Source organism: Salvelinus namaycush, unplaced genomic scaffold (assembly GCF_016432855.1).
Source record: "Salvelinus namaycush isolate Seneca unplaced genomic scaffold, SaNama_1.0 Scaffold173, whole genome shotgun sequence".
Classification (NCBI taxonomy): Eukaryota; Metazoa; Chordata; class Actinopteri; order Salmoniformes; family Salmonidae; genus Salvelinus; species Salvelinus namaycush.
This window is the reverse complement of record NW_024058486.1, coordinates 88,057-112,865: the sequence shown is the minus strand read 5'-3', so window position 1 is coordinate 112,865 and position 24,809 is coordinate 88,057. Positions and strand designations below refer to the sequence as shown.

The 24,809-nt window shown below is 50.1% G+C and overlaps 1 protein-coding gene across 1 annotated transcript in view; it reads right to left on the bottom strand.

Moving 5' to 3' along the window:
* LOC120037503 (probable methyltransferase TARBP1) overlaps nt 1-24,809 on the bottom strand; it is a 49,188-nt gene that overhangs the window by 22,328 nt on the left and 2,051 nt on the right. The window contains exons 5-21 of the mRNA XM_038983533.1: nt 24,071-24,123; nt 23,827-23,924; nt 20,732-20,867; nt 16,777-16,873; nt 16,329-16,610; nt 15,490-15,646; nt 15,000-15,290; nt 14,052-14,149; nt 13,597-13,749; nt 13,144-13,373; nt 11,364-11,589; nt 10,842-11,030; nt 6,379-6,584; nt 6,170-6,241; nt 860-980; nt 379-489; nt 107-256 (exon numbers count right to left, since the gene is read on the bottom strand). Of these exons, the coding sequence (XP_038839461.1) occupies nt 107-256; nt 379-489; nt 860-980; nt 6,170-6,241; nt 6,379-6,584; nt 10,842-11,030; nt 11,364-11,589; nt 13,144-13,373; nt 13,597-13,749; nt 14,052-14,149; nt 15,000-15,290; nt 15,490-15,646; nt 16,329-16,610; nt 16,777-16,873; nt 20,732-20,867; nt 23,827-23,924; nt 24,071-24,123 (2,670 nt within the window). The remainder of the gene's footprint in view (nt 1-106; nt 257-378; nt 490-859; nt 981-6,169; nt 6,242-6,378; nt 6,585-10,841; nt 11,031-11,363; nt 11,590-13,143; nt 13,374-13,596; nt 13,750-14,051; nt 14,150-14,999; nt 15,291-15,489; nt 15,647-16,328; nt 16,611-16,776; nt 16,874-20,731; nt 20,868-23,826; nt 23,925-24,070; nt 24,124-24,809) is intronic.

The following is a 24,809-nucleotide window of genomic DNA, read 5'->3' as shown; positions in this document are numbered from 1 at the left end:
TACTGGACTAGGATTAGAACCATCTGCCACTCACCACACTGAAGCAGGTCCAGAGTCAGTCTGTATTCAGGGTACTGGACTAGGATTAGAACCATCTCCCACTCACCACACTGAAGCAGGTCCAGAGACGGTCTATGTGTTCAGGATACTGGACTAGGATTAGAACCATCTCCCACTCTATCAGGTACTTGACTGAGGCCTGGTTACTGACGAAACCTGCCTCAAACACACGACCCAGAACGGTACCTACAAACTCCTGGATGAACACAAACACAGGGTTATAGAGGGTTCATTCAGGTGTGTGTGTGTGTGTGTGTGTGTGTGTGTGTGTGTGTGTGTGTGTGTGTGTGTGTGTGTGTGTGTGTGTGTGTGTCTCACCCCTCTCAGTTTGGGCAGCAGCATCAGTAGTGTCTGCCACACCCTGTTCTTGACACGATGCTGCAGGGAGTTGCTATAGTAACGCTGTTTTGACTTCGATATGGCCTCATCCTGAAAGAGAAAAAGACTTAGGCCTGTCTTGAAAACTACACATGAACTAATAACTACTGTGTTGGAGCTCAGGGAGATGGACAGTGGTCTTTAATATATTACTGCAGTATGAACTGGATTCATGTGTGTGATGCTATGAACACACACACTGAATGAGTAGACATCATGGACTATAAACAAGCCAAATCTCCAGCTGTATCAGTCTTTCCTTGATTCCTACCGTCCTCTCTGGTCACCTCCTCCTCAAAATGAATTGGAGGATAAGATCTGAGAGGAGGAACCTAGGATGTTCTCCTCTAATGCGCTTTGAGAAGGAGGTAAGGAGAGAGGACGCGAGGAAAGACTAATTGAGGAAGAGCCCTGGTCTTACCTTTTTCAGCAAGCGGAGAACCAGTTCTTCCATCAGTCTCTCATGCAGCTGATTAGAGGGCTGGAGGCGGCTGAGGAACGCCACGACACACACACGTGGGAACTGGTCATCCCGGTTATCACTGCCAGAGAGAAACAGAAAGCTTAGAGATAAATGGATCTCTGCAGAGAAATAGGGACTAGGGCTAATATGTTCCAGTCCCACTACAGTGAGGGGTCAGGTAATATGTTCCAGTCCCACTACAGTGAGGGGTCAGGTAATATGTTCCAGTCCCACTACAGTGAGGGGTCAGGTAATATGTTCCAGTCCCACTACAGTGAGGGGTCAGGTAATATGTTCCAGTCCCACTACAGTGAGGGGTCAGGTAATATGTTCCAGTCCCACTACAGTCAGGGGTCAGGTAATATGTTCCAGTCCCACTACAGTGAGGGGTCAGGTAATATGTTCCAGTCCCACTACAGTCAGGGGTCAGGTAATACACTGCTCAAAAAAATAAAGGGAACACTTAAACAACACAATGTAACTCCAAGTCAATCACACTTCTGTGAAATCAAACTGTCCACTTAGGAAGCAACACTGATTGACAATAAATTTCAAATGCTGTTGTGCAAATGGAATAGACAAAAGGTGGAAATTATAGGCAATTAGCAAGACACCCCCAATAAAGGAATGGTTCTGCAGGTGGTGACCACAGACCACTTCTCAGTTCCTATGCTTCCTGGCTGATGTTTTGGTCACTTTTGAATGCTGGCGGTGCTTTCACTCTAGTGGTAGCATGAGACGGAGTCTACAACCCACACAAGTGGCTCAGGTAGTGCAGCTCATCCAGGATGGCACATCAATGCGAGCTGTGGCAAAAAGGTTTGCTGTGTCTGTCAGCGTAGTGTCCAGAGCATGGAGGCGCTACCAGGAGACAGGCCAGTACATCAGGAGACGTGGAGGAGGCCGTAGGAGGGCAACAACCCAGCAGCAGGACCGCTACCTCCGCCTTTGTGCAAGGAGGTGCACTGCCAGAGCCCTGCAAAATGACCTCCAGCAGGCCACAAATGTGCATGTGTCAGCATATGGTCTCACAAGGGGTCTGAGGATCTCATCTCGGTACCTAATGGCAGTCAGGCTACCTCTGGCGAGCACATGGAGGGCTGTGCGGCCCCACAAAGAAATGCCACCCCACACCATGACTGACCCACCGCCAAACCGGTCATGCTGGAGGATGTTGCAGGCAGCAGAACGTTCTCCACGGCATCTCCAGACTCTGCCACGTCTGTCACGTGCTCATGTGCTCAGTGTGAACCTGCTTTCATCTGTGAAGAGCACAGGGCGCCAGTGGCGAATTTGCCAATCTTGGTGTTCTCTGGCAAATGCCAAACGTCCTGCACGGTGTTGGGCTGTAAGCACAACTCCCACCTGTGGACGTCGGGCCCTCATACCACCCTCATGGAGTCTGTTTCTGACCGTTTGAGCAGACACATGCACATTTGTGGCCTGCTGGAGGTCATTTTGCAGGGCTCTGGCAGTGCACCTCCTTGCACAAAGGCGGAGGTAGCGGTCCTGCTGCTGGGTTGTTGCCCTCCTACGGCCTCCTCCACGTCTCCTGATGTACTGGCCTGTCTCCTGGTAGCGCCTCCATGCTCTGGACACTACGCTGACAGACACAGCAAACCTTTTTGCCACAGCTCGCATTGATGTGCCATCCTGGATGAGCTGCACTACCTGAGCCACTTGTGTGGGTTGTAGACTCCGTCTCATGCTACCACTAGAGTGAAAGCACCGCCAGCATTCAAAAGTGACCAAAACATCAGCCAGGAAGCATAGGAACTGAGAAGTGGTCTGTGGTCACCACCTGCAGAACCATTCCTTTATTGGGGGTGTCTTGCTAATTGCCTATAATTTCCACCTTTTGTCTATTCCATTTGCACAACAGCATTTGAAATTTATTGTCAATCAGTGTTGCTTCCTAAGTGGACAGTTTGATTTCACAGAAGTGTGATTGACTTGGAGTTACATTGTGTTGTTTAAGTGTTCCCTTTATTTTTTTGAGCAGTGTATGTTCCAGTCCCACTACAGTGAGGGGTCAGGTAATATGTTCCAGTCCGACTACAGTGAGAGGTCAGGTAATATGTTCCAGTACCACTACAGTGAGGGGTCAGGTAATATGTTCCAGTCCCACTACAGTGAGGGGTCAGGTTATAGGTTCCAGTCCCACTACAGTGAGGGGTCAGGTGATATGTTCCAGTCCCACTACAGTGAGGGGTTAGGTTATGGGGTTCTAGTTCCACTACAGTGAGGGGTTAGGTTATATGTTCCAGTCCCACTACAGTGAGGGGTTAGGTGATATGTTCCAATCCCACTACAGTGAGGGGTCAGGTGATATGTTCCAATCCCACTACAGTGAGGGGTTAGGTTATGGGGTTCTAGTTCCACTACAGTGAGGGGTTAGGTTATATGTTCCAGTCCCACTACAGTGAGGGGTTAGGTGATATGTTCCAATCCCACTACAGTGAGGGGTCAGGTGATATGTTCCAATCCCACTACAGTGAGGGGTTAGGTTATGGGGTTCTAGTCCCACTACAGTGAGGGGTTAGGTTATAGGTTCTAGTCCCACTACAGTGAGGGGTCAGGTGATATGTTCCAATCCCACTACAGTGAGGTGTCAGGTGATATGTTCCAGTCCCACTACAGTGAGGGGTTAGGTTATGGGGTTCTAGTTCCACTACAGTGAGGGGTTAGGTTATATGTTCCAGTCCCACTACAGTGAGGGGTTAGGTGATATGTTCCAATCCCACTACAGTGAGGGGTCAGGTGATATGTTCCAATCCCACTACAGTGAGGGGTTAGGTTATGGGGTTCTAGTCCCACTACAGTGAGGGGTTAGGTTATAGGTTCTAGTCCCACTACAGTGAGGGGTCAGGTGAATGTTCCAATCCCACTACAGTGAGGTGTCAGGTGATATGTTCCAATCCCACTACAGTGAGGGGTTAGGTTATAGGTTCCAGTCCCACTACAGTAATAAATAATACTAATATATACCATTTAACAGACACCTTTATCCAAAGCAACGTACAGTCAAGGGTGCATACATTTTATGTATGGGTGGTCCCGGGAATCAAACCCACTATCCTGGCATCGCAAGCCCCATGCTCTACCAACTGAGCTCCAGAGGACCACGACAGTATAGTACAGTAGACTACAGTATAGTAAACTATTGTACAGTAGACTACAGTATAGTACAGTAGAGTAGACTACAGTATAGTACAGTAGACTACAGTGCACTGTGTACAGTAGAGTACAGGACAGTAGACTACAGTACAGTTGACTGTGTATTAGAGGTCGACCGATTATGACCGATTATTACAGTAGACGACAGAACAGTAGAGTAGACGACAGAACAGTAGACGACAGAACAGTAGACGACAGAACAGTAGAGTAGACGACAGAACAGTAGACGACAGAACAGTAGATGACAGAACAGTAGAGTAGACGACAGAACAGTAGACGACAGTAGACGACAGAACAGTACAGTAGACGACAGAACAGTAGAGTAGACGACAGAACAGTAGAGTAGACGACAGAACAGTAGACGACAGTAGACGACAGAACAGTAGAGTAGACGACAGAACAGTAGACGACAGAACAGTAGAGTAGACGACAGAACAGTACAGTAGACGACAGAACAGTAGACGACAGTAGACGACAGAACAGTACAGTAGACGACAGAACAGTACAGTAGACGACAGAACAGTAGACGACAGAACAGTAGAGTAGACGACAGAACAGTAGAGTAGACGACAGAACAGTAGAGTAGACGACAGAACAGTAGACGACAGAACAGTAGAGTAGACGACAGAACAGTAGACGACAGAACAGTGGACGACAGAACAGTAGAGAAGACGACAGAACAGTAGACGACAGAACAGTAGACTACAGAACAGTAGAGTAGACGACAGAACAGTAGACGACAGAACAGTAGACGACAGAACAGTAGAGTAGACGACAGAACAGTAGACGACAGAACAGTAAACGACAGAACAGTAGACGACAGAACAGTAGACGACAGAACAGTAGACGACAGAACAGTGGACGACAGAACAGTAGACGACAGAACAGTAGACGACAGAACAGTAGACTACAGAACAGTAGACTACAGAACAGTAGAGTAGACGACAGAACAGTGGACGACAGAACAGTAGACGACAGAACAGTAGACGACAGAACAGTAGACTACAGAACAGTAGAGTAGACGACAGAACAGTAGACTACAGAACAGTAGACGACAGAACAGTACAGTATAGTACAGGACAGTAGACTACAGTATAGTACAGTATAGTACAGTAGACTACAATACTCTACAGTACAGTAGACTACAGTGCACTGTGTACAGTAGAGTACAGTAGACTACATATAGTACAGGAGAGTAGACTACAGTACAGTAGACTGTGTATAGTACAGTACAGTAGACTACAGAACAGTACAGTAGACTATAGTACAGTACATTACAGTAGACTACAGTACAGTATAGTACAGTAGACTACAGTACAGTAGACTACAGTACAGTAGACTACAGTATAGTACAGTAGACTACAGTATAGTACAGTAGACTACAGTACAGTACACTACAGTATAGTAGACTACAGTACAGTACAGTAGACTACAGTATAGTATAGTACAGTAGACTACAGTACAGTAGACTACAGTACAGTAGACTGCAGTATAGTACAATAGACTACAGTGCAGTAGACTACAGTATAGTATAGTACAGTAGACTACAGTACAGTAGACTACAGTATAGTACAGTAGACTACAGTATAGTACAGTAGACTACAGTATAGTACAGTAGACTACAGTACAGTAGACTACAGTATCGTACAGTAGACTACAGTATAGTGCAGTAGACTACAGTACAGTAGACTACAGTATAGTAGACTACAGTACAGTACAGTAGACTACAGTATAGTAGACTACAGTACAGTAGACTACAGTATAGTACAGTAGACTACAGTACAGTAGACTACAGTATAGTACAGTAGACTACAGTATAGTACAGTAGACTACAGTATCGTACAGTAGACTACAGTACAGTACAGTAGACTACAGTATAGTACAATAGACTACAGTACAGTACAGCAGACTACAGTATAGTACAGTAGACTACAGTATAGTACAGTAGACTACAGTATCGTACAGTAGACTACAGTACAGTACAGTAGACTACAGTATAGTACAATAGACTACAGTACAGTACAGCAGACTACAGTATAGTACAGTAGACTACAGTATAGTACAGTAGATGAAGTGAGTTCAGCAGCTGACCTGGGGACTGCAGTGTTAGCAGCACACTCCTCTCCAAGCCTCTCCACATAGACCTGGACCTCCTGGATCAGCCTATGGAGAAGACGATCCATTATCCAGACATGACCCTCAGTCTACAACCACCACTCCAATAACACACTCTCTCACATTCTCTGTCCCTCGCTCACATCTCACTCTCTCACTCACATTCTCTCACACTCCACACCCACCTTTGGTCCCTCCTGAACACAGGTCCATACACACATGCCTCAGCCAGGATGTCAAGGTGCAGTAGGGCACTGGAGAACATGGCATCTGATTGGCTCTCGCCGTCACTTCCTGGGTCAGAGGGCAGCCAGGTGTGGCAGCAGTGTTGGATCAGAACGTTGAATACACCGGTCTTGGCCTGGGAGAGTTCCATCAACTCAACGGCTATCTAGAGATTGAGAGGAGTCAGTAGTGGGTTAATTACACATCAGTTGTGTCCACATCAACGCTGTGTTTTAATACTCATAATAACCACAACATGTTCCGCTAAACACTTGAAACTAATTGCCAAGCCACATTTATCCTAGTAGTGAATATGTAGCACGTTGCCTGCCACAACACGGATCTGTCCATACAGACCTGGGTTCAATTAGGATTTATTTTCTTTTAAATACTTTAGCTGCTCTTGATTGAGCTAGCCTGGCAAAATGGAACCAATGGAATAGTCCGCATATCTGCGGGCTCAGACAACAGCTCAAAGTATTTGAACGACTTAAGCCACTTTTTCAGCCCAGGTGTTGGTACCCCATGCCTCCCTCTAGTTACCTGTTGTAGAGTAACAGTGAGCCCAGGTGTTGATACCCCATGCCTCCCTCTAGTTACCTGTTGTAGAGTAACAGTGAGCCCAGGTGTTGATACCCCATGCCTCCCTCTAGTTACCTGTTGTAGAGTAACAGTGAGCCCAGGTGTTGATACCCCATACCTCCCTCTAGTTACCTGTTGTAGAGTAACAGTGAGCCCAGGTGTTGATACCCCATGCCTCCCTCTAGTTACCTGTTGTAGAGTAGCAGTGAGCCCAGATGTTGATACCCCATGCCTCCCTCTAGTTACCTGTTGTAGAGTAACAGTGAGCCCAGGTGTTGATACCCCATGCCTCCCTCTAGTTACCTGTTGTAGAGTAACAGTGAGCCCAGGTGTTGATACCCCATGCCTCCCTCTAGTTACCTGTTGATACCCCATGCCTCCCTCTAGTTACCTGTTGTAGAGTAACAGTGAGCCCAGGTGTTGATACCCCATGCCTCCCTCTAGTTACCTGTTGATACCCCATGCCTCCCTCTAGTTACCTGTTGGTACCCCATGCCTCCCTCTAGTTACCTGTTGTAGAGTAACAGTGAGCCCAGATGTTGATACCCCATGCCTCCCTCTAGTTACCTGTTGGTACCCCATGCCTCCCTCTAGTTACCTGTTGTAGAGTAGCAGTGAGCCCAGGTGTTGATACCCCATGCCTCCCTCTAGTTACCTGTTGTAGAGTAACAGTGAGCCCAGGTGTTGATACCCCATGCCTCCCTCTAGTTACCTGTTGGTACCCCATGCCTCCCTCTAGTTACCTGTTGTAGAGTAACAGTGAGCCCAGATGTTGATACCCCATGCCTCCCTCTAGTTACCTGTTGTAGAGTAACAGTGAGCCCAGGTGTTGGTACCCCATGCCTCCCTCTAGTTACCTGTTGTAGAGTAACAGTGAGCCCAGGTGTTGATACCCCATGCCTCCCTCTAGTTACCTGTTGTAGAGTAACAGTGAGCCCAGGTGTTGATACCCCATGCCTCCCTCTAGTTACCTGTTGTAGAGTAACAGTGAGCCCAGGTGTTGATACCCCATGCCTCCCTCTAGTTACCTGTTGTAGAGTAACAGTGAGCCCAGGTGTTGATACCCCATGCCTCCCTCTAGTTACCTGTTGTAGAGTAACAGTGAGCCCAGGTGTTGATACCCCATGCCTCCCTCTAGTTACCTGTTGTAGAGTAACAGTGAGCCCAGATGTTGATACCCCATGCCTCCCTCTAGTTACCTGTTGTAGAGTAACAGTGAGCCCAGGTGTTGATACCCCATGCCTCCCTCTAGTTACCTGTTGTAGAGTAACAGTGAGCCCAGATGTTGATACCCCATGCCTCCCTCTAGTTACCTGTTGTAGAGTAACAGTGAGCCCAGGTGTTGATACCCCATGCCTCCCTCTAGTTACCTGTTGATACCCCATGCCTCCCTCTAGTTACCTGTTGATACCCCATGCCTCCCTCTAGTTACCTGTTGATACCCCATGCCTCCCTCTAGTTACCTGTTGTAGAGTAACAGTGAGCCCAGGTGTTGATACCCCATGCCTCCCTCTAGTTACCTGTTGTAGAATAACAGTGAGCCCAGGTGTTGATACCCCATGCCTCCCTCTAGTTACCTGTTGTAGAGTAACAGTGAACCCAGGTGTTGATACCCCATGCCTCTCTCTAGTTACCTGTTGATACCCCATGCCTCCCTCTAGTTACCTGTTGTAGAGTAGCAGTGAGCCCAGGTGTTGATACCCCATGCCTCCCTCTAGTTACCTGTTGTAGGGTAGCAATGAGCCCAGGTGTTGGTACCCCATGCCTCCCTCTAGTTACCTGTTGTAGAGTAACAGTGAGCCCAGGTGTTGATACCCCATGCCTCCCTCTAGTTACCTGTTGTAGAGTAACAGTGAGCCCAGGTGTTGATACCCCATGCCTCCCTCTAGTTACCTGTTGTAGAGTAGCAGTGAGCCCAGATGTTGATACCCCATGCCTCCCTCTAGTTACCTGTTGTAGAGTAACAGTGAGCCCAGGTGTTGATACCCCATGCCTCCCTCTAGTTACCTGTTGTAGAGTAACAGTGAGCCCAGGTGTTGATACCCCATGCCTCCCTCTAGTTACCTGTTGATACCCCATGCCTCCCTCTAGTTACCTGTTGTAGAGTAACAGTGAGCCCAGATGTTGATACCCCATGCCTCCCTCTAGTTACCTGTTGGTACCCCATGCCTCCCTCTAGTTACCTGTTGTAGAGTAACAGTGAGCCCAGGTGTTGATACCCCATGCCTCCCTCTAGTTACCTGTTGTAGAGTAACAGTGAGCCCAGGTGTTGATACCCCATGCCTCCCTCTAGTTACCTGTTGTAGAGTAACAGTGAGCCCAGGTGTTGATACCCCATGCCTCCCTCTAGTTACCTGTTGTAGAGTAGCAGTGAGCCCAGGTGTTGATACCCCATGCCTCCCTCTAGTTACCTGTTGTAGAGTAGCAGTGAGCCCAGGTGTTGATACCCCATACCTCCCTCTAGTTACCTGTTGTAGAGTAACAGTGAGCCCAGGTGTTGATACCCCATGCCTCCCTCTAGTTACCTGTTGTAGAGTAACAGTGAGCCCAGGTGTTGATACCCCATGCCTCCCTCTAGTTACCTGTTGTAGAGTAGCAGTGAGCCCAGGTGTTGATACCCCATGCCTCCCTCTAGTTACCTGTTGTAGAGTAACAGTGAGCCCAGGTGTTGATACCCCATGCCTCCCTCTAGTTACCTGTTGTAGAGTAGCAGTGAGCCCAGGTGTTGATACCCCATGCCTCCCTCTAGTTACCTGTTGTAGAGTAACAGTGAGCCCAGGTGTTGATACCCCATGCCTCCCTCTAGTTACCTGTTGTAGAGTAGCAGTGAGCCCAGGTGTTGATACCCCATGCCTCCCTCTAGTTACCTGTTGTAGAGTAGCAGTGAGCCCAGGTGTTGGTACCCCATGCCTCCCTCTAGTTACCTGTTGTAGAGTAGCAGTGAGCCCAGGTGTTGATACCCCATGCCTCCCTCTAGTTACCTGTTGTAGAGTAGCAGTGAGCCCAGGTGTTGATACCCCATGCCTCCCTCTAGTTACCTGTTGTAGAGTAGCAGTGAGCCCAGGTGTTGATACCCCATGCCTCCCTCTAGTTACCTGTTGATACCCCATGCCTCCCTCTAGTTACCTGTTGTAGAGTAACAGTGAGCCCAGGTGTTGATACCCCATGCCTCCCTCTAGTTACCTGTTGTAGAGTAGCAGTGAGCCCAGGTGTTGATACCCCATGCCTCCCTCTAGTTACCTGTTGTAGAGTAACAGTGAGCCCAGGTGTTGATACCCCATGCCTCCCTCTAGTTACCTGTTGTAGAGTAGCAGTGAGCCCAGGTGTTGATACCCCATGCCTCCCTCTAGTTACCTGTTGTAGAGTAACAGTGAGCCCAGATGTTGATACCCCATGCCTCCCTCTAGTTACCTGTTGATACCCCATGCCTCCCTCTAGTTACCTGTTGTAGAGTAACAGTGAGCCCAGGTGTTGATACCCCATGCCTCCCTCTAGTTACCTGTTGTAGAGTAGCAGTGAGCCCAGGTGTTGATACCCCATGCCTCCCTCTAGTTACCTGTTGTAGAGTAACAGTGAGCCCAGGTGTTGATACCCCATACCTCCCTCTAGTTACCTGTTGTAGAGTAGCAGTGAGCCCAGGTGTTGATACCCCATGCCTCCCTCTAGTTACCTGTTGTAGAGTAACAGTGAGCCCAGGTGTTGGTACCCCATGCCTCCCTCTAGTTACCTGTTGTAGAGTAACAGTGAGCCCAGGTGTTGGTACCCCATGCCTCCCTCTAGTTACCTGTTGTAGAGTAACAGTGAGCCCAGATGTTGATACCCCATGCCTCCCTCTAGTTACCTGTTGTAGAGTAGCAGTGAGCCCAGGTGCCTGCTCCTCTGTTAACTCCAGCAGGCTGTGGTGAAAGGCCATGGTCACAAAGCCCTGCAGGGTGGGCCAGAAGTCATGAGGGTTACTGCTCAGTCCCAGCACCAGCTTCCAGGAGACAGTCACAGCCTCTACACACAGGGCCTCCTCAGACAGCGCCACCTGGTGGGGGGGAGGGGGAAATACAGGTTCACTATTTCATATTGCCTTATCAGAAGCCATATAAAGTAGGACATAAATGACTTGGCCACATGACCACTGAAACACTGTTGCAGTCAAAATCAGCTGTTAAACAAAACCAAGGCTTGGATTTCACGGTCTTTAACCATAGACTGCTTACAAGGTAAGGAAATATTTTGTTTTGTAATTTGGGTGAACTATTCCTTTAAACATGGTTATTGGTGTGGACAAGCCTGTAGAGAGCTGGGTGAGAAGAAATGTCTCAGCCAGGTAGTAGACATGATAATATCAGCTGTAGTCAATTCTAAGACTCACCTGTGGCAACATTGAGGCCATGAAGTCCAGTACAGGCAGTACCAGCCCACTGGGTAGCAGAGACAGAGCCTCTATAGCAGCCTGGAGGGACCCCGATGCCCTGGGGAGCTCCAGGGGCCCGGGTGGGCCTATTCTCCTCCCGTAGCCCAGGCACGTCCACTGGTCCCGGATGAAATGAGCTGCCACACGGCCCCAGTCCTTGAGGAGAGGACCCTGCTCCGAAACACTGTGACAGATGACACACTCTTAATATTTCAGAGATATTGGCAAGGCCCTCTGATTACTACTATCTCCCAGACAACACATCTACTAGGGACCTTTGATTACCAAGGCCACCAAAACCCAAATTAGAGCTGCGCAAAATAGCTTTTAGTTTCAGGGAAGGGAGAAAAAAAAACTAACTTGCCAAATAGCTGTGTTAAGATGTCTTAAACGACTAGACTGGGCCTAAGAGGTTATTGTAATATGTTCTGTTGTATTTAAATTCATATGTGCACATGAGTTACAGGTCCTGTGTGGCTCAGTTGCTAGAGCATAGCATTTGCAACACCAGGGTTGTGGTTTCTATTCCCACGGGGGACCAGTACGAAAACAATAACAAATATGAAAATGTATGCACTTACTGCTTGCTGTAAGTCACTTTGGAAAAGAGTGCCTGCTAATTCATTAAAAAATTTAAAAAAAATAATGGGTATGTGGGTGGAGGAGGGTTGGGCTGGGTGGTGTAATATGTATAGGTAACAGGAATGTGGATGTTGTGTTTGTACTTTGCCATTGTTGTTTTTAACATTTCTGTATGTTTTTTCACATTTCTTAAGGACTCTTGGAAGACAAGCCCTTGGGCTAAAAGAGATCCTAATAAAATCCATGAATTTCTATTGGACACCAAATAATCTGAAACACAACCAAAACAAACAGCAAATACATCCAACAAGTTGGTAGAGTCACTAGCTTGATGTAATCATTGTGTGCTAGGAATGTAGGACCAAATACTAAACGTGACTACTTTAATACACATAAGTTAATTTGACCCAATACTTTTGGTCCCATAAAAAGGGGGGACTATGTACAAAAAGTGCTGTAATTTCTAAACGGTTCACCCGATATGGATGACAATGCCCTCAAATTAAAGCTGACAGTCTGAACTTTAACCTCATCGTCATTGTATCATTTCAAAGTGCTGGAGTACAGAGACAAAACTACTGTCCCAATACTTCAGTAGCTCACAGTAGATGTGCATATCCTTGACACAATCTCCGTTTGACCATTTGACCTGTAACCTCTGGGAGGGGTTCTCCCACATGTCAATTCCAGGTTGAACAGCAAATTATTTAAGAGCATGTGACCAAAACAGTCACAATTTAGAGCCGTGACTGGCAGAAAAATGAGGGCCATATAGTGTTTATACTAGTGGTTTACTTAAGCAATAAGGCCCGGGGGGGTGTGGTATATGGCCAATATACAACGGCTATGGGCTGTTCTTAAGCGTGACGCAACAGAGAGCCTGGACACAGCCCTTTGCCGTGGTATATTGGCCATATACCACAAACCCCCAGGTGCCTTATTGCTATTATAAACTGGTTACCAACGTAATTAGAGCAGGAAAAATACATGTTGTCATACCCGTGGTATACGATTTGATATACCACGGCTGTCAGCCAATCAGCATTCAGGGCTCGAACCACCCATATACAACAACACATTATCCTGATGATACAGTACATCTGCATTTAAACAATACCATGCGTACTATATACTACACAAAGTGTTCTGTACTGACCCTGTTGACGGATCTGCAGTTGGAGGTTTCAGCAGGCGCTGGTTGAAGTTGACCAGAGAGAGAGGAGGGGCTGGGGGTGGAGCAGGGGAGTAGAAGTAGCTAGACAGATGGACCAGTAGAATCGTGGTCTCTGATTGGAGGTTGAACACTCCCAGCACTGCAACCTCACAGGTCATGGCCAACGACGCCATGGCAACCGCCCTGGATACCTGACCCGCCACAGAGGGGATCTAAGAGAAACACACAAGTCCCTTCCAGTTCTATAGTGAAAACCATGATGAATATCAATATGTCATGACAAATAGCAGTTCAACTAGTCTTTTTGAAATCAGAGTCTAACTGCTAAAGAAAATGTCCCATTATTCAAATTGACACATGAATCCAATGATGTATGAACTGACTAGTGAAGGAGAGCAGCCTGAGAGAGAGGAGATCGATCCTGTAATACTGTACCTGGTCAGCTTCTAGGGTCCTCAGGACGTATCTGAGGAGTCTGGGGAAATAGGCCTCCTGTACCTTGGAGTGGTTCCACTCTAACACACTGTACATCAGCACCACCTCCTTCAGCACTGACAGGTAGAGCTCAGCACGCTCTACATCACATAGCTGGAGAGGACAGACAAACAAAACACAGGCGGAGGAGAAATGCAGGTACATGATCAATGTTGTAGGATGTGAGATTGAGTGCGAGAGAGTGAGTGACAGTGAGTGAATGAGTGAGTGAAAGCGAGAGAGTGAGTGACAGTGAGTGAATGAGTGAGTGAAAGCGAGAGAGAGAGTGAGTGACAGTGAGTGAGTGCGAGAGAGAGTGACAGTGAGAGAGAGAGTGAGAGTGACAGTGAGAGAGAGAGTGAGAGTGAGTGAGTGAGTGAGAGAATGACAGTGAATGAGTGAGAGTGTGTGTTCACCTCCTGTAGTTCTCCACTTAGTCTTCGGAGGATGAACTCCTGAATGGGCTCCACCACGCCCAGAACCAGCGTCTCCATGGAGACCGTCACACTGTCCTCTGTATAAGACAGAAGACAAAACACTTTTTAAAAAAAACAATGAATGACATCTTATTTTGCATGTTTCCAGTGCTATGAATCAATATGGATCATTACTAAGAATCAATTTGAATCACTGCTATGGATCACTACTTGAGTCAAGTTGAGAAGAGTTGAGTCGAGAAGAGTACAGTAGAGTACAGTACAGTAGAGCAGAGTAGAGTACAGTAGAGCAGAGTACAGTAGAGCAGAGTACAGTAGAGCAGAGTAGAGTACAGTAGAGCAGAGTACAGTAGAGCACAGTAGAGCAGAGTACAGTAGAGCAGAGTACAGCAGAGTACAGTAGAGCAGAGTACAGTAGAGCAGAGTAGAGTACAGTAGAGCAGAGTACAGTAGAGCAGAGTACAGTAGAGCAGAGTACAGTAGAGCAGAGTACAGCAGAGTACAGTAGAGCAGAGTACAGTAGAGCAGAGTAGAGTACAGTAGAGCAGAGTACAGCAGAGTAGAGTACAGTAGAGCAGAGTACAGTACAGTAGAGCACAGCAAAGTCCAGCAAAGTCCAGTAGAGCACAGTAGTTTACAGCAGAATACAGTAGAGTAGAGCAGAAAACAGTACAGTACAGCAGAGTACAGTAGAGTAGAGCACAGTACAGTAGAGCACAGTAGTTTACAGCAGAATACAGTAGAGTAGAGCAGAAAACAGTACAGTACAGCAGAGTACAGTAGAGTAGAGCACAGTACAGTAGAGCACAGTAGTTTACAGCAGAATACAGTAGAGTACAGTAGAGCAGAGAACAGTACAGTCGAGTACTGTAGAGTACAGCAGAGTACAGTACAGTACATTAGAATACAGTAGAGTACAGTAGATACCTTGTTCTTTCTCTACTGCAGCAGGGGTGTGTCTGGCTGGTGTGAGCTGCAGTAATCGTAGCAGCAGCTGCAGGCTCTTGTCAGTCTTGCGTAGCGGCAGGTAGACATTAGTGTGGAGCCTGCTCAGTGTGTCCAGTAGGGGGCGTAAGAGCGAGTCCATCCCACCGCTGACACCAGTAGTCTCCTCTCCTCCAGACCTCCTCTGAGTCCTCCACTCTATGTCAACACACAGTAGGATGGCCTTGGCTAGCAGCTCCGCCTCTCCTGGGTCTGGGACACTGTCTGTCTGGTCTGTTGGACGTCACAACAAAGTTCATCAGTACAGTCACCTATTCTATATACTAGAGGTGAGTCCATCTACACACACTCGTATCTGTACCTGTTGATATTCTTGATTGGATAATACTCGTAATTGGAAAAACTGATTCACCTGTGCCAGCCGGGACTCACCTGTGCCAGCCGGGACTCACCTGTGCCAGCCGGGACTCACCTGAGCTAGCCGGGACTCTGAGGAAGAACTCCATCTGGTGTTGGACGTAGCCTCTCACAGTCTCTCTCTCTGGAGAAGTACTGGTACTGGTACCATCAGCTGGTTCTCTGACACAGGGCCTGAAGCTGCCTTCACTGTCAGCCAGCCAGTCACACAGCTAGTGAGGAGACACAGAAACACAAGGGACAACTGATGGAAATACAATACATATTTAAAAAACTGTTTGAAAAGATCAGAGCTCTTCCCTCATTCCACCCCCACACAGTACCTGATTCCAGAGAACAGAGCTCTCCCCTCATTCCACCCCCACACAGTACCTGATTCCAGAGAACAGAGCTCTCCCCTCATTCCACCCCCACACAGTACCTGATTCCAGAGATCAGAGCTCTTCCCTCATTCCACCCCCACACAGTACCTGATTCCAGAGAACAGAGCTCTTCCCTCATTCCACCCCCACACAGTACCTGATTCCAGAGAACAGAGCTCTTCCCTCATTCCACCCCCACACAGTACCTGATTCCAGAGTGGTGTTCCTCATTCCACCCCCACACAGTACCTGATTCCAGAGTGGTGTTCCTTCATTCCACCCCCACACAGTACCTGATTCCAGAGTGGTGTTCCTCATTCCACCCCCACACAGTACCTGATTCCAGAGTGGTGTTCCTCATTCCACCCCCACACAGTACCTGATTCCAGAGTGGTGTTCCTCATTCCACCCCCACACAGTACCTGATTCCAGAGTGGTGTTCCTCATTCCACCCCCACACAGTACCTGATTCCAGAGTGGTGTTCCTCATTCCACCCCCACACAGTACCTGATTCCAGAGTGGTGTTCCTCATTCCACCCCCACACAGTACCTGATTCCAGAGTGGTGTTCCTCATTCCACCCCCACACAGTACCTGATTCCAGAGTGATGTTCCTCATTCCACCCCCACACAGTACCTGATTCCAGAGTGGTGTTCCTTCATTCCACCCCCACACAGTACCTGATTCCAGAGTGGTGTTCCTCATTCCACCCCCACACAGTACCTGATTCCAGAGTGATGTTCCTCTACGTAGAGACTCGTCTGCTCTGAAATGCAGCAGCAAACTAAACACATCATCCAACGTCACTGAGGTCTGCAAAAGATGGAACAAAGGTCATCAAAATAGCAGTTGCTAAACAGATGATGTTGTCATTTGTACGCTGACAGCTAGAATCTCTTCTTCAACACTGTATTTGGGTGCAAAATGTCATCACTTTGCACCAAAGCCACACAGCCTCAAACACATCATCGTGTCGTACCACATGTGTCAGGGAGAGGGCAGTGTTGAGCAGGAAACACTGGGCAGCTCCTCTCAGTAGCACCTGGTGGGTGATCATAGTGCAGCGCAGCACCTCCCTGAGATACAACACAGAAACCATTAGAGACAGTTTCCCGGACACAGACTGCCCCTAGCCATCGACTTGAACAGTCTGTTCAATGGAGATTCATAGAATCTAAACTTCCACACCAAGAAATGCCACTATGGCCATAATGAACAAGAAATAACCTAATGTCAGGTTAGAGTCTAGACAATGTCTGCATCTGAAAAGGTACCCTATTCCCTATGCAGGCCGACAGGGCCCAGGAGAGGACAGGGAGGAAGGTGGGACAGGGCCCAGGAGAGGGCAGGGAGGAAGATGGGACAGGGCCCAGGAGAGGGCAGGGAGGAAGGTGGGACAGGGACTGAGAGAGGACAGGGAGGAAGGTGGGACAGGGACTGAGAGAGGACAGGGAGGAAGGTGGGACAGGGACTGAGAGGGCAGGGAGGAAGCTGGGACAGGGCCCAGGAGAGGGCAGGGAGGAAGGTGGGACAGGGCCTGAGAGTGGGCAGGGAGGAAGGTGAGACAGGGCCTGAGAGTGGGCAGGGAGGAAGGTGAGACAGGGTCTGAGAGAGGGCAGGGAGGAAGGTGGGACAGGGCCTGAGAGTGGGCAGGGAGGAAGGTGAGACAGGGACTGAGAGAGGGCAGGGAGGAAGGTGGGACAGGGACTGAGAGAGGGCAGGGAGGAAGGTGGGACAGGGACTGAGAGAGGGCAGGGAGGAAGGTGGGACAGGGACTGAGAGAGGGCAGGGAGGAAGGTGGGACAGGGACTGAGAGAGGGCAGGGAGGAAGGTGGGACAGGGACTGAGAGAGGGCAGGGAGGAAGGTGAGACAGGGACTGAGAGAGGGCAGGGAGGAAGGTGGGACAGGGACTGTGAGAGGGCAGGGAGGAAGGTGGGACAGGGACTGAGAGAGGGCAGGGAGGAAGGTGGGACAGGGATTGAGAGAGGGCAGGGAGGAAGGTGGGACAGGGACCAGGAGAGGACAGGGAGGAAGGTGGGACAGGGACCAGGAGAGGACAGGGAGGAAGGTGGGACAGGGACTGAGAGAGGACAGGGAGGAAGGTGGGACAGGGACTGAGAGAGGGCAGGGAGGAAGGTGAGACAGGGACTGAGAGAGGGCAGGGAGGAAGGTGGGACATGGACCGAGAGAGGGCAGGGAGGAAGGTGGGACAGGGACAGAGAGAGGGCAGGGAGGAAGGTGGGACAGGGACTGAGAGGGCAGGGAGGAAGGTGGGACAGGGACTGAGAGAGGGCAGGGAGGGAGGTGGGACAGGGAGGAAGGTGGGACAGGGCCCAGGAGAGGGCAGGGAGGAAGGTGGGACAGGGACTGAGAGAGGGCAGGGAGGAAGGTGGGACAGGGACTGAGAGGGCAGGGAGGAAGGTGAGACAGGGACAGAGAGGGCAGGGAGGAAGGTGGGACAGGGACTGAGAGAGGGCAGGGAGGAAGGTGAGACAGGGACTGAGAGAGGGCAGGGAGGAAGGTGAGACAGGGTCTGAGAGGGCAGGGAGGAAGGTGGGACAGGGACTGAGAGAGGGCAGAGAGGAAGGTGGGACAGGGCCCAGGAGAGGACAGGGAGGAAGATGGGACAGGGCCCAGGAGAGGGCAGGGAGGAAGGTGGGACAGGGACTGAGAGAGGGGAGGGAGGAAGATGGGACAGGGACTGAGAGAGGGGAGGGAGGAAGATGGGACAGGGACTGAGAGAGGGCAGGGAGGAAGGTGGGACAGGGCCCAGGAGAGGACAGGGAGGAAGATGGGACAGGGCCCAGGAGAGGGCAGGGAGGAAGGTGGGACAGGGACTGAGAGAGGGCAGAGAGGAAGGTGGGACAGGGACTGAGAGAGGGCAGGGAGGAAGATGGGACAGGGCCCAGGAGAGGGCAGGGAGGAAGATGGGACAGGGCCCAGGAGAGGACAGGGAGGAAGATGAGACAGGGACAGAGAGAGGGCAGGGAGGAAGGTGAGACAGGGTCTGAGAGAGGGCAGGGAGGAAGGTGGGACAGGGACAGAGAGAGGGCAGGGAGGAAGGTGGGACAGGGCCCAGGAGAGGGCAGGGAGGAAGATGGGACAGGGCCCAGGAGAGGGCAGGGAGGAAGGTGGGACAGGGACTGAGAGAGGGCAGAGAGGAAGGTGGGACAGGGACTGAGAGAGGGCAGGGAGGAAGATGGGACAGGGCCCAGGAGAGGGCAGGGAGGAAGATGGGACAGGGCCCAGGAGAGGACAGGGAGGAAGATGAGACAGGGACAGAGAGAGGGCAGGGAGGAAGGTGAGACAGGGTCTGAGAGAGGGAAGGGAGGAAGGTGGGACAGGGACTGAGAGGGCAGGGAGGAAGGTGGGACAGGGACTGTGAGAGGGCAGGGAGGAAGGTGAGACAGGGACTGAGAGAGGGCAGGGAGGAAGGTGGGACAGGGACTGAGAGAGGGCAGGGAGGAAGGTGAGACAGGGACTGAGAGAGGGCAGGGAGGAAGGTGAGACAGGGTCTGAGAGGGCAGGGAGGAAGGTGGGACAGGGACTGAGAGAGGGCAGAGAGGAAGGTGGGACAGGGCCCAGGAGAGGACAGGGAGGAAGATGGGACAGGGCCCAGGAGAGGGCAGGGAGGAAGGTGGGACAGGGACTGAGAGAGGGGAGGGAGGAAGATGGGACAGGGACTGAGAGAGGGGAGGGAGGAAGATGGGACAGGGACTGAGAGAGGGCAGGGAGGAAGGTGGGACAGGGCCCAGGAGAGGACAGGGAGGAAGATGGGACAGGGCCCAGGAGAGGGCAGGGAGGAAGGTGGGACAGGGACTGAGAGAGGGCAGAGAGGAAGGTGGGACAGGGACTGAGAGAGGGCAGGGAGGAAGATGGGACAGGGCCCAGGAGAGGGCAGGGAGGAAGATGGGACAGGGCCCAGGAGAGGACAGGGAGGAAGATGAGACAGGGACAGAGAGAGGGCAGGGAGGAAGGTGGGACAGGGCCCAGGAGAGGACAGGGAGGAAGGTGGGACAGGGACTGAGAGAGGGCAGGGAGGAAGGTGGGACAGGGACTGAGAGAGGGCAGGGAGGAAGGTGGGACAGGGTCAGAGAGGGCAGGGAGGAAGGTGGGACAGGGACTGAGAGAGGGCAGGGAGGAAGGTGGGACAGGGACAGAGAGAGGGCAGGGAGGAAGGTGGGACAGGGCCTGAGAGAGGGCAGGGAGGAAGGTGGGACAGGGACTGAGAGAGGGCAGGGAGGAAGGTGGGACAGGGCCTGAGAGAGGGCAGGGAGGAAGGTGGGACAGGGACAGAGAGAGGGCAGGGAGGAAGGTGGGACAGGGACTGAGAGAGGGCAGGGAGGAAGGTGGGACAGGGCCTGAGAGAGGGCAGGGAGGAAGGTGGGACAGGGACAGAGAGAGGGCAGGGAGGAAGGTGGGACAGGGACAGAGAGAGGGCAGGGAGGAAGGTGGGACAGGGTCTGAGAGAGGGCAGGGAGGGAGGTGGGACAGGGACTGAGAGAGGGCAGGGAGGAAGGTGGGACAGGGCCTGAGAGAGGGCAGGGAGGAAGGTGGGACAGGGACAGAGAGAGGGCAGGGAGGAAGGTGGGACAGGGCCTGAGAGAGGGCAGGGAGGAAGGTGGGACAGGGTCAGAGAGGGCAGGGAGGAAGGTGGGACAGGGACTGAGAGAGGGCAGGGAGGAAGGTGGGACAGGGACTGAGAGAGGGCAGGGAGGAAGGTGGGACAGGGACTGAGAGAGGGCAGGGAGGAAGGTGGGACAGGGACTGAGAGAGGGCAGGGAGGAAGGTGGGACAGGGCCTGAGAGGGCAGGGAGGAAGGTGAGACAGGGACTGAGAGGGCAGGGAGGAAGGTGGGACAGGGACTGAGAGAGGGCAGGGAGGAAGGTGGGACAGGGACTGAGAGGGCAGGGAGGAAGGTGGGACAGGCTACCTGAGAGCTTGCAGGCCGTCAGGGCCCAGGAGGGGGCAGGGAGGAAGGTGGGACAGGGCCCGAGAGAGGAAGAGGATGGGGACAGCACACCAGTGTTGAGAACCTAGCCGCTGGACAAGCTGCAGCAACACAGGACCTGGGGAGACAGAGGATCAACATTACACCATCTCTGATGAACAGTCATTACTGTTACAACAAGCTGCAGCAACACAGGACCTGGGGAGACAGAGGATCAACATTACACCATCTCTGATGAACAGTCATTACTGTTACAACAAGCTGCAGCAACACAGGACCTGGGGAGACAGAGGATCAACATTACACCATCTCTGATGAACAGTCATTACTGTTACAACAAGCTGCAGCAACACAGGACCTGGGGAGACAGAGGATCAACATTACACCATCTCTGATGAACAGTCATTACTGTTACAACAAGCTGCAGCAACACAGGACCTGGGGAGACAGAGGATCAACATTACACCATCTCTGATGAACAGTCATTACTGTTACAACAAGCTGCAGCAACACAGGACCTGGGGAGACAGAGGATCAACATTACACCATCTCTGATGAACAGTCATTACTATTACAACAAGCTGCAGCAACACAGGACCTGTGGAGACAGAGGATCAACATTACACCATCTCTGATGAACAGTCATTACTGTTACAACAAGCTGCAGCAACACAGGACCTGGGGAGACAGAGGATCAACATTACACCATCTCTGATGAACAGTCATTACTGTTACAACAAGCTGCAGCAACACAGGACCTGTGGAGACAGAGGATCAACATTACACCATCTCTGATGAACAGTCATTACTGTTACAACAAGCTGCAGCAACACAGGACCTGTGGAGACAGAGGATCAACATTACACCATCTCTGATGAACAGTCATTACTGTTACAACAAGCTGCAGCAACACAGGACCTGTGGAGACAGAGGATCAACATTACACCATCTCTGATGAACAGTCATTACTGTTACAACAAGCTGCAGCAACACAGGACCTGGGGAGACAGAGGATCAACATTACACCATCTCTGATGAACAGTCATTACTGTTACAACAAGCTGCAGCAACACAGGACCTGGGGAGACAGAGGATCAACATTACACCATCTCTGATGAACAGTCATTACTGTTACCACAAGCTGCAGCAACACAGGACCTGTGGAGACAGAGGATCAACATTACACCATCTCTGATGAACAGTCATTACTGTTACAACAAGCTGCAGCAACACAGGACCTGGGGAGACAGAGGATCAACATTACACCATCTCTGATGAACAGTCATTACTGTTACCACAAGCTGCAGCAACACAGGACCTGTGGAGACAGAGGATCAACATTACACCATCTCTGATGAACAGTCATTACTGTTACAACAAGCTGCAGCAACACAGGACCTGTGGAGACAGAGGATCAACATTACACCATCTCTGATGAACAGTCATTACTGTTACAACAAGCTGCAGCAACACAGGACCTGTGGAGACAGAGGATCAACATTACACCATCTCTGATGAACAGTCATTACTGTTACAACAAGCTGCAGCAACACAGGACCTGGGGAGACAGAGGATCAACATTACACCATCTCTGATGAACAGTCATTACTGTTACAACAAGCTGCAGCAACACAGGACCTGTGGAGACAGAGGATCAACATTACACCATCTCTGATGAACAGTCATTACTGTTACAACAAGCTGCAGCAACACAGGACCTGGGGAGACAGAGGATCAACATTACACCATCTCTGATGAACAGTCATTACTGTTACAACAAGCTGCAGCAACACAGGACCTGGGGAGACAGAGGATCAACATTACACCATCTCTGATGAACAGTCATTACTGTTACAACAAGCTGCAGCAACACAGGACCTGTGGAGACAGAGGATCAACATTACACCATCTCTGATGAACAGTCATTACTGTTACAACAAGCTGCAGCAACACAGGACCTGGGGAGACAGAGGATCAACATTACACCATCTCTGATGAACAGTCATTACTGTTACAACAAGCTGCAGCAACACAGGACCTGGGGAGACAGAGGATCAACATTACACCATCTCTGATGAACAGTCATTACTGTTACAACAAGCTGCAGCAACACAGGACCTGTGGAGACAGAGGATCAACATTACACCATCTCTGATGAACAGTCATTACTGTTACAACAAGCTGCAGCAACACAGGACCTGGGGAGACAGAGGATCAACATTACACCATCTCTGATGAACAGTCATTACTGTTACAACAAGCTGCAGCAACACAGGACCTGTGGAGACAGAGGATCAACATTACACCATCTCTGATGAACAGTCATTACTGTTACAACAAGCTGCAGCAACACAGGACCTGTGGAGACAGAGGATCAACATTACACCATCTCTGATGAACAGTCATTACTGTTACAACAAGCTGCAGCAACACAGGACCTGGGGAGACAGAGGATCAACATTACACCATCTCTGATGAACAGTCATTACTGTTACAACAAGCTGCAGCAACACAGGACCTGTGGAGACAGAGGATCAACATTACACCATCTCTGATGAACAGTCATTACTGTTACAACAAGCTGCAGCAACACAGGACCTGTGGAGACAGAGGATCAACATTACACCATCTCTGATGAACAGTCATTACTGTTACAACAAGCTGCAGCAACACAGGACCTGGGGAGACAGAGGATCAACATTACACCATCTCTGATGAACAGTCATTACTGTTACAACAAGCTGCAGCAACACAGGACCTGTGGAGACAGAGGATCAACATTACACCATCTCTGATGAACAGTCATTACTGTTACAACAAGCTGCAGCAACACAGGACCTGTGGAGACAGAGGATCAACATTACACCATCTCTGATGAACAGTCATTACTGTTACCACAAGCTGCAGTACAAACATCTGGCTCAAGTTCAGTTGGTAGAAAACTTTTTTGAAATGTACATGAATTTGTCCAATAATAAGAACCCAGATTTTCCTCTGCAAAAGGTTGTGCTACGGTGTATCCTACTGAACATGGCCCGGGTTATTCAGTGCCCTGTGAAGAATCTCTGTTACAGTACCTCTGTTCTCCTGTGGCAGGCTGCTGAAGAACGTGACCATGAAGACCTGCAGCTTGCCTCCCAGCTCAGGACACTCTCCTACACTCTGTCCTGCAGTCCTGGAGATTAGGAGACATACCCCTCCTCAACAGTCACTCTAAATAGGCCCAACTCACTACTTCATCACTAGCAGAAACTGCATCATCTATGAGTCTATAAATCAATATTGTGTTTTGCTGTTGTGCTGCTATGAGCGCTGGCTCACCTGTGAAAGAGGGAGCTTTCAGACATCACATCCATAAAAGGACCCACAATGAACTGAGGAACAAAGGATAAGAAGAGGTCAATCTCTCATACACTAACCCCCTACTGTCCCTCATCATCTCACCCACCAACACAACAAACTAAACAACGACCGCAAATACACCACTACTGAAAAGGAAGTTGCTGACTATTGGCCAGTACATTCCCAATCTGGCCCTCATATCATCACGGTCACCTAATCATCCCCATCATCCCCTAATCATCAGCTCATTCATCCCCCTCCTCTCCCCTGTAACTATTCCCCAGGTCACTGCTGTAAATGAGAATGTGTTCTCATTCAACTTCCCTGGTAAAATAAGGGTTAAATAAATAAAATAAACATAAACTAATAACATAGAAAAGGGAAAAAATAGAATTAGGTCAGTCTGGGTTGATGTTCTAACACTGACTGACAACTGTACCAGGTACCTGTGAGAAGGCCAGGGCGAAGGCAGGGCGTCAGAGCACCTGGAGTCTGGGTTGATGTTCTAACACTGACTGACAACTGTACCAGGTACCTGTGAGAAGGCCAGGGCGAAGGCAGGGCGAAGGCATGACGTCAGAGCACCTGGAGTCTGGGTTGATGTTCTAACACTGACTGACAACTGTACCAGGTACCTGTGAGAAGGCCAGGGCGAAGGCAGGGCGTCAGAGCACCTGGAGTCTGGGTTGATGTTCTAACACTGACTGACAACTGTACC